The 10,623-nt window shown below is 41.7% G+C and overlaps 1 protein-coding gene across 1 annotated transcript in view; it reads left to right on the forward strand.

Moving 5' to 3' along the window:
* Positions 1–10,398, forward strand: part of LOC124616391 (zinc finger protein ush) — a 28,012-nt gene extending 17,614 nt beyond the window's left edge. Inside the window, exons 5-6 of the mRNA XM_047144697.1 lie at positions 1,336–1,614; positions 5,654–10,398. Of these exons, the coding sequence (XP_047000653.1) occupies positions 1,336–1,614; positions 5,654–6,388 (1,014 nt within the window). The 3' untranslated portion in view covers positions 6,389–10,398. The remainder of the gene's footprint in view (positions 1–1,335; positions 1,615–5,653) is intronic.
* The last annotated feature ends 225 nt before the right edge of the window (positions 10,399–10,623 follow it).

The following is a 10,623-nucleotide window of genomic DNA, read 5'->3' on the forward strand; positions in this document are numbered from 1 at the left end:
CATAAACCCGTAAGAGTACGAGGGGATAGAGATCTCTTCTGAACAGCACATTGCAAGGCATCCCAAACATGCTCAATAATGTTCCTGTCTGGAAAGTTTGGTGGCCGGCGGAGTGTTTTAACTCAGAAGAGTGTTCCAGGAATCACTCTGTAGCAATGCTGGGCGCATGCATTGCCCACGTCGGTCGTAATGCACAATGGACTTGAATGGATCCAGGTTCAAATGGTGCAAATGGCTCTGAGCAGTATGGGACTTAACTTCTGAGGTCATGAGTCCCCTAGAAGTTAGAACTACTTATACCTAACTAACCTAAGGACATCACACACACCCATGCCCGAGGCAGGATTCGAACCTGCGAGCGTAACGGTCGCGCGGTCCCAGACTGTAGCGCCTAAAATCGCTCGGCCACCGCGGCCGGCTGGATGCAGGTGATCGCACAAAATGCTTACGTATGTGTCGTATATAAGAGTCGTATCTAGACGTATTAGGGGTCCCGTATCACTCCAACTGCACACGCCCTACACCATTACAGAGCCTCCACCAGATTGAACAGTCCCCTGCTGATATGCAGGGTCCTTGGATTTATAAAGTTGTCTCCATACCTGTTCGCGTCCATCCGCTCGATACAATTTGAAAGGAGACTCGTCCGACCAGGCAACATGTTTCCAGTCATCAACACTCCACTGTCGGTGTTGACGGGCCCAGGCGAGGCGTAAAGCTTTGTGTCGTGCAGCCATCAAGAATACACGTGTGGGCTTTCGGCTCCGAAAGCCCATACCGAGGATGGTTCGCACGCTGACACTTGTTGACGGCCCAGCATTGAAATCTGCAGCAATTTGCGGAAGGGTTACACTTCCGTCACATTGAACGATTGTCTTCAGTCGTCGTTGGTTCCATCTTTGCATCATCTTTTTCCGGCTGCAGGGAAGTCGGAGATTTGATATTTTACCGGACTTCTGATATTCACGCTACATGCGTGAATTGGTCGTACAGGAAAATCCCCACTTCATCGCTCCGTGGGAGGTGCTGTGTCTCATCGCTCGTGCGCCCATTATAACACCACGTTCAAACTCACTTAAATCTTGATAACGTACCTTTGTAGCAGCAGTAACCGATCTAATATTTGCGCCAGGCACTTGTCTTATATAGATGTTGTCGACCGCAGCCCGTCTTCCGCCTATTTACATATTTCTGTATTTGAATTGGCGCTTCGGCGTATGAATACATTCTCGGAGTTTCGAGAGAACCCTCTCCGCGTTGCAGAACGGCTCCCTCGCAGCGTCTGCAGCTTAGTGGCTCGCGTTCAGTCAGAAAGCGTCTCTGGTGTTGGCACAGGTGCTGGTGCCGGCAGAGCAGGTGGGGACGCACCAGTGCTGCGGCAGCGGCGCGGGGGCGGCCGGCGCGGGCGGCGGCGGGGGCGGCGCCGGCGCGGGCTGGAAGTGCCCCTGCTGCGAGGTGGTGAGCCCGACGGCGAGCGCCGCCCAGCGCCACATGGACACGCACAGCGGCGTGCGCGCCTTCCGCTGCACCATCTGCCGCTACAAGGGCAACACGCTGCGCGGCATGCGCACCCACATCCGCATGCACTTCGAGAAGAGGACAGCCGACCTGCAGGTACGTCTGCTGCTAAACTGAGCAACCGGCAAAAAGTACTTTTAATACCATTACCGGTTTCGCCAACTGAGATCTTTGCTTATTGGGAAATGAGTGATATCTTTGCTTAGTGGACGGTCTTTGCATTGTAAACAGAAACATCGAATTTAAAACCCAGATCTGAGATTGCATCTGACACGAGCAATATTATAATGTGTTTGTCTGCCTCAGGCACGATGACTAAAGTAAGACGACACGCAGAGCTCTGGGACGTACGTAAGTACACTACTGGACATTAAAATTGCTACACCAAGAAGAAATGAAGATGATAAACGGGTATTCATTGGACAAATATATTATACTAGAACTGACATGTGATTACATTTTCACGCAATTTGGATGTATAGATCCTGAGAAATCAGTACCCAGAACAACCACCTCTGGCCGTAATAACGGCCTTGATACCCCTGGGCATTGAGTCAAACGGAGCTAGGATGGCGTGTACAGGTACAGCTGCCCATGCAGCCTCAACACGATACCACAGTTCATCAAGAGTAGTGACTGGCGTATTGTGACGAGCCAGTTGCTAGGCCACCATTGACCAGACGTTTTCAGTTGGTGACAGATCTGGAGAATGTGCTGGCCAGGGCATCAGTTGAACATTTTGTGTATCCAGAAAGGCCCGTACAGGACCTGCAACATGCGGTCGTGCATTATCCTGCTGAAATGTAGGGTTTCGTAGGGATCGAATGAAGGGTGGAGCCACGGGTCGTAACACATCTGAAATGTAACGTCCACTGTTCAAAGAGCCGTCAATGCGAACAAGTGGTGACCGAGACGTGTAGCCAATGGCACTCCATACTATCACCCCGAGTTATACGCCAGTATGGCGATGACGAATACACGCTTCCAATGTGCGTTCACTGCGATGTCGGCAAACACGGATGAGACCATCGCGATGCTGTAAACAGAACCTGGATTCATCCGAAAAAATGACGTTTTGCCATTTGTGCACCCAGGTTCGTCGTTGAGTACACCATCGCAGGTGCTCCAGTCTGTGATGCAGCGTCAAGGCTAACCGCAGCCATAGTCTCTGAGCTGATAGTCCGTGCTGTTGCAAACGTCGTCGAACTGTTCGTGCAGATGGTTGTTGTCTTGCAAACGTCCCCATCTGTTGACCCAGGGATCGAGACGTGGCTGCACGATCCGTTACAGCCATGAGGATAAGATGCCTGTCATCTCGACTGCTAGTGATACGAGGCCGTTGGGATCCAGCACGGCGTTCCGTATTACCCTCCTGAACCCACCGATTCCATATTCTGCTAACAGTCATTGGATCTCGACAAACGCGAGCAGCAATGTCGCGATGCGATAAACCGCAATCGCGATAGGCTACAATCCGACCTTTATCGAAGTCGGAAACGTGATGGTGCGCATTTCTCCTCCTTACACGAGGCATCACAAAAACGTTTCACCAGGCAACGCCGGTTAGCTGCTGTTTGTGTATGAGAAATCGGTTGGAAACTTTCCTCATGTCAGCACGTTGTAGGTGTCACCACCGGCGCCAACCTTGTGTGAATGCTCTGAGAAGCTAATCATTTGCGTATCACAGCAACTTCTTCCTGTCGCTTAAATTTCGCGTCTCTAGCACGTCATCTTCGTGTTCTGGCAATTTTAATGGCCAGTAGTGTAGATATTAAAGTTTCACTTTGTAACTTACCAAAGACAGGCACATTAGCATGTTTTTGTTATCCACAAGACGTATGAAGTGGTGCTAAATATTAAAATATTCTTGTACAGTGCGGGGGCGGACGGTATGCTGCTGAAAAATAAATTACTGTAATTAGTAAAGTTACCTTTCTGAAGATGGGCTTCATGCCTGAAAGCAGTGATGACATTAAAATATTTTTTTAAAGTATTTGTGGCTGGTTGCGTCATTCAACAACCATTTCTTTGTGTCAAACTAGCTGCCTACAGCAGCTGCGGGGGAACAGACTAAATACCGTATCGAGTTTGAGCTGTTCCATCTCGCCTCTTCCTTTACTCTCTGCGCCATCACCTCTTTGTTCCCTTCACTTTATGGCCCCCCTCTCTGTGTCGAATATCAATACGGTAAAGTTAATCTCAAATGTGATCAGGAAATAAAAGTGTATCTAAATTTTTCGTTTACATTATGCAAAATTCCGGCTCGGCTCCACTTGTTTTACTGAACCGGAACCGTTTAGAACCTACAAGGGATTTTTCAAGTGGCTTCAGAGAAATATACACAAGTGAAATATACCATAAAGAAGGTCATTATAACCTTTGATTATCGGAAAGCAACATATGCACACTTGGTTTAAGATGAAATAACAACACCACAACTCACGTAATGTTCAATACTAAAAACGAGTCACCTGTAGTACATTGAAAGGAGATGAATACCAAGCTAATTTCGGACAGTCCACTCTTCATGTAAGCATACATCATGTTGTATTTCATATCGGTACACCCAAAGTGTGAAATTAAATCTAAAAATATTTTATTGATAATAGACTCGTAAAACATGAAATAAACCGATAAATATTAAGATAAAAAATAATCCGAAAATGTACGTTCGCTTGTAGGCAACTGTTATTATCGAGGTAAAGTAAGCATATAAATGTAGAGCTATTTCAGCTGTGTAACGTAAAAGTTGTGACTAACTGTGAGGAACTGAAGAAACGATAGAGTGAAAAGTTGTTTTTTCTATGTGCACGGCTATCTAAAGAATTGTGAACTACCTAAAAACTGATGCAGAAGCACTCGAATCTGTTAGAAATAAATACTAAAGCGTTTTTTTAAATGTAAGTAGTGACTGGTCATTTTAATTTCTCTCTTCAGTAACACAGGGCGCGCAAGAATTGCAGTTATAATATTCGATGCATGGTGGAAGTGATCAAAATTAAATATTTCAAATTAAAGTAGGGTCACAATGGCATATTGACATTATTCTCGCATGACGAGGTTTCAGGATCATTCAGTATCACTGTTCAAGGCTACCTGGAGGAAATATGTGATGACAGGTGCAGCTTTACGGTGTAACGTCCAGTCGACGACAGAGCACAAGCTCGCATTGGGGAAGGATAACGGATGCATCGTTTTCAAAGGAGTCATCTCTGCGTTTTCCTAATACGATTTTGACAATGGGCAAGGTTTACATCTTGGATTCCTTAAAAACAGTTGCTGTTGACATTGGGTAAAAATGGTTTAAACTTTGAACGGAAGTCTGTTGCTAGGGTGCATTTGTTTATAAATTGATCTTTTGGTGAAACGTTTGAGTTCAGCTACTTACGCTATTCGGGTTACCGCAAATTTTGGCGATAAATATATCAGTAAATTAGCCTACTACCCCTCTTTCATTCACTGCTTTCATATGTCATCACATTTTGCGTTAATTAATTATCAAGAGAAAAAGTATTCATTGCACAAGAGCGTGTGGTCTGAATACACGCTGCAGACATTTGTTTAAGGAGCTAGGGATAATCACAGTACCGATAATCACAGTATCTTCACAATACATATATTCACTTATAAAATTTGTTATTAATAACCCATCACAATTCAGAAATAATAGCAAAGTGCATAGCTACAGCATTAGTAGAAAAAAAGATCTTCACTATTCTGTGTTAAATCCGGCTCTGACATAGAAATGAGTGAACTGTGCTGCCACAAAAGTCTTTAGTCATTTACCAAATGGCATAAAAAGTCCGATAGATAGCTAACCAGCATTTAAAAACAAATTAAAAGAACTTTTGAATAACAGCTCCTTCTACTCAATATATGAATTTTTAGATACGAAGTAGTAATTGTTAAAAAGATCGTGTACAGAAACCTTATGTTAAACTGACACGTTCTACAGCATTATGAAATGTCGTGTTCATGATCAATGGGCCAAGTTTTAGTGTAATGTAATGTAATACCTCGAAAAGAATGTTCAAATTAATTTTTAGTAGTAAAAAAGAAAAATGGTAATTTTTTTTTTTTTTAATTTGATCACCTCCTGCTCCGCTTAACTGACTGGCTGTATTGTTTGACGCAGGAGGAGAATTACATCACATGCATCACTGGAGAGGACGCGGTGCACCAGCCGCAGCAACCGCAGCCGGGGGCGGCGCCGGCGCCAGCTCCCACCCCCGCTTCGGCGCCCGCCCCCGCGCCCACCTCTGCCACGGACGCTTACCCCGAGTCACCCAGCGACGGCGGCGACTCGGGCCGCATCGACAAACTGCACTTCTGCGACGCTTGCAGCTACAACTCCTCCTACAAGGGCAACGTGGTGCGCCACTGCAAGCTGGTGCACAGCGGCCGGGCAGGCGTCGGCGTCGCGACTGCCGACGACGCCGCCTCGTCGTCGTCTTCGTCGTCGTCGTCGTCCTGCTCCTCCGCAGCGGACCGCAAGTCCGGCGGCGCGACGGCAGATGCGGCCGTGGCGGCCACGACGGTGGCGGCGGCCGCCGCGACGCCGAGGGCGGGCGCGGACGCCGACGCGTCGGTGGTGAAGCGCGAGCCCGCAGAGGGCGAGGGCGCCGTGTCCGCCGTCAAGACGGAGCCCGGCGCCGACGACGCCGCCGCCGAGGACGCCGCCGCCGGCGCGCCGGCCGAGGAGCACGGCGCCGCCGCCGAGGTCAACCTGGCCAGGCCCAAGTACTGCAAGTCGTGCGACATCTCCTTCCAGTACCTCTCCACCTTCATCGCGCACAAGAAGTACTACTGCTCCAGCCACGCGGCCGAAAACTCCGCCAACAACAGGACGACGGAGGCGTCCGTTCTGTAGGGAGGTCGCGAAATCTCATCCAAATCACCTGTTACGTCGTCCTCGTAACAATTCTCGTGTAATTATTTATTCGTAAGTTGTGTGGATTTGTCACACTGTGATGACATCTGTAGATTTACGTCGTTGTTGGAAATCGTGTTCGTGTACATGTTCTGTAGTAATCTATTTTAACTGCCGGTGACTGTGGTGCCGTACAGACAGACAGGGTTCTGACACGTGTGAGAAATATTGTCGTACGTTAAATGTTTTGCATACATATATATATATATTGTTTAGTACAAATAATTTTTTAAAATATTCTCATTAGTCAAATCTGATACACGTGCACAAGGCAACTAAAAACTATCTCAGCGAGCGCTCTTTTAATTTTTATTCTCATTAGATGATTCATAATTTTCATAATGTCTTCCTTCAGTTAACTTTCGAGTTTAGAACTTGCCGGCTCCGTGATAGATTTATGCTCTTGTTAATACTATTAAGACGTGAAGTTCTGTGATATAAATGAAATACAGAATAAACAGAATGTAAAATTAAAGTTACACAAGTCTGCATCACTGGCAGATATTGGTGAAAAAATTTCGGATGAGGACATACGTATGTACTGTGCATAAATGAAAATTTGCCCCCTCATGTTTTAATATGAAACATGGATTTTTTTTAGATCCTTAGATTCATACAATACTTGAATCTCTCTGTTATAGTGGTTTAGAACAAAGTAACCAATAATGTATTTTAACTGGGAATATTCCCCTCATAGCAGCCTGACAACATTTAATGTAAAGAAACAAATTCCTCTCACACTAGGTAAGAAAATAGAGACACTCTCTCTTACTCATGGAATCCCTAATAATAAACGTGAGATTGTTAATATACATATAAAGTTTATCACTACTGTGAAACTTATGGTATAAGATGTTGTCTTGCTGATTCAAGAACAGCTCTCATCAAAACATAAACCTCTAAGACTACCTATAACAAATGAAATGATTTTCAGAAGCAAGAAAACGTATTTATGGGGAGTAAAACACACTATGAAAGTTTCTCTCTTATTTACACATTCATGTTAGGAACTGGCTTTTGTCTTACAACTTAACTGGGAAACAATTAACATTGTCAGATATGATAGTACAGAGAATAATACCAAATCAATCTCTAAAATGAGACAGTGGGACAGTAGTGCCTCACTTACTCTCAATTTTGCTTCTGCCAGCAAAACTAAGCAATTCTCATACTTCCCACAATATTAAAATATGGTCAAATATAATTCACAGTGAAACTGAACATCTACAGTAAGTTCAGTACAGCCGAAGCAGACCTAATTTATCATCTACATGCATTATAAAAGCAATCCACAGCTCTTATAAGTTTCAACAATCCTCGTCATACACCATATCTATAACATAATTCCTTCTGTAATAGCACTGGTATGTTTTAGGATGATAAATACTCTATTCCAATGATACTTCTCGTCTGCCAATGATAAATTTAACTGTATTTGGTATGCCAAAATAACACTCAGTTTTAATGTTCGTTATTTGAAAGAATTTTTTGAGATATTCCTACAAGCTACCATTTACAGTGACAATGATCTCTTGGGCCAAGAACTTATATTTGGAAACACAAAGCATACTTGTGCCTTTGCACTGTATATATGTAAGTAAAACATCCCTGGTTTGTTTTATAACTCTTAAATACATAAGTGCTATACCTAGGAGGGCTGGGAGAACTCACTGAAACGAAAATTTCAATACTAAAGTGACACTATTTGGACACACTGAAAACAATGAAAATGAATCTCTTGCGGCCAATATGCTAGTGTGGAAGTTTCATTTATTACAATTTAACAATTTTATATTGTCTTAACAGATCAAATGAAATATTGTTATAATGAGGCCAGTGAATATGTACAGGAGATAAAGCACTAGTAACTCTAAATTGCAGGCACTTTACTGTTGCAGCACAAGTATATTAAATAACTCTAAGATGACCGATCTTAAGCCTATGCTACCAAATTTTCTGCAGTAATGAATGTAGTAGATCTGATGCAGTATGAGTGAAATTTTCACAACTGTAATCAATGCTACTGACGAAAATTTTTAAACTATGCAAGACTGATAAAGAAAAAGCTTTTACCACAGCACATCAGCACATATTTTTTCTCCAGAAAAGAATGATTTAGAAGCCTCTTAATGATTAAGCAAATGTCACACAATTTAACAACTATCTTCAGAAGGCTTTTTTGTCTTTTTTTTTAAGATGGCAGTTATCGCAAATGGAAATACTACATTGCAAGAGTGACAAGGAGATAGACATCTCTTTAGTTTTTCAACATTCTTTCCATATTGACTAATCCAATTCTCAACCACTTTTCTCTCTCAGTGCAACAAATTTACAAGTATCCTGTTATGACTACACAGTATATAATGCTATAGTTAGCGGAAATAACTGGCAGAAAATGCAATGAAGCAGTAGAGGTACAGATCACTGGCCAAAATGCCGGTTAAATAAAGCTATCAGAATCATAAAAGAGCATATTTCAGTTTTCACTCCCATCACATTTCTGTTGTAATTTGAAGAGGAAAATACTTGACTGCCAGATTCTTTAAGTCAACATTATCTATGATTGATTGAGAAGCTATGAGTAAAAGTGTATGTCATAGTCCATTCTAGAATCTCAGGCTTAAAATATGTAAAAAATCATCTGTAATGTGAGCACTAAAAACAGCAATAATCATTACAAGCATAAGGCAAACAAAAATTAGTTCCAAATGTAAACTCAAAAAAGTCTTTCTTTTCTTACTTAGATACATCTGGCAGATCTTAAAGCCAGTGTGTCTTAGAAAGTGAATGTTCACCAAGTATAATATTCAAAAATTTACAGCGTACAAATCTGGTTTTAATGCTGAATTCAGTACCAATGACAACAGGATAATCAGAAATTTTTCTGTGTTGAAAAAAACATAAACGCAACAGTGGCATAAAAATTTATAATTCCACTTACCAAATCAGCAAATCATAAATGATTTTATGCCTACTATGCCTGATAAAGTTCACACAAATTACCTGATTCATAAAACCTTAGTAATTAAATTAATTCATTTTATTGATTGTATAGGTAGTTAACCTGTGTCACTGTTGTTGATCAGATGTTATCTTAAATCACACTACCTACAAGCTGTTGTCTTCCATTACAAACAGTTCATGATGTCATTAAATGTAACTAAATATTTTTACTTTGTATTGTTATTATAAATTTATGTTGTTTCTAGAAACGAAGCTAATCTCTCTTGGATGTATTTCACATCATTTACATTAATGCCATATCACAAGCATATTCCTCAAAGACTCATGCAAATAACAAGAGAAAAATATTAAGATATACATCTATGATCTATACCTAAATTCAACAATGAATTTTGGAGTTCATTTGACTGCATTGAGGGTGATATCTCAGATCTATCTGTGTAGAATATAGTAAATTTTTCCATATTATTTGACATAAACTTATATGTGTACACTTATCGTGAAACAGTTGACTGTGAGGATTATTACATGTGAATGAATGAAATTGAAGCTATTATAATAGAGATTTGTTTTAAAAGGAATGAATATTGTATCTGTAGAATGAGATGTTTTGTAGGTTATATATGTCGTTGTGCATGTGTGGCGTATATTTGTTCTAGATTGTGTAAATGCTGCCCCCTTGTTAATGTAACATTATCCCCTTGCCAAAGGTTTATATGAGTTGAAAAATATATGAATTGAAAAAACACACCTTTGACTGTAAGCTTTGAATCTTTTTGACTTTTTATATTTTGTGGATAACCTTCAACATAGTAGCTGTATAGTATGATAGCTCTGTGTAAAGTTACTGTTTGTAAATGAAAATGTGTTAAAAACTATTGGTGCTACATAGGAATTATAGTATCCAATGCAGCTCGCACTCATGCTGCCAGTCATTGCGAGGATAAATCAGCCATACCCGGAGACAATAAATTATTTATTTGTAACTTCTGTACTGATTTCTGTGCAAAATCCTATCAACATTTTCTCCTTTATATAATATTCACCCAATATAAAGTAAAAATCTATTTTCAGAGAAAAATCCTGAAGTTAAATGAAGGACTACAATACTATTGTAAGACACAGGAAGTTACGAAACGGAGTAACCTGCAGTACACTGTAAACTTGTTTCATTATTTTCGGCAAGAACATTCAGCATTGTTACGATAGTA

The sequence above is a fragment of the Schistocerca americana genome, chromosome 5 (assembly GCF_021461395.2).
Source record: "Schistocerca americana isolate TAMUIC-IGC-003095 chromosome 5, iqSchAmer2.1, whole genome shotgun sequence".
NCBI classification, from domain to species: domain Eukaryota; kingdom Metazoa; phylum Arthropoda; class Insecta; order Orthoptera; family Acrididae; genus Schistocerca; species Schistocerca americana.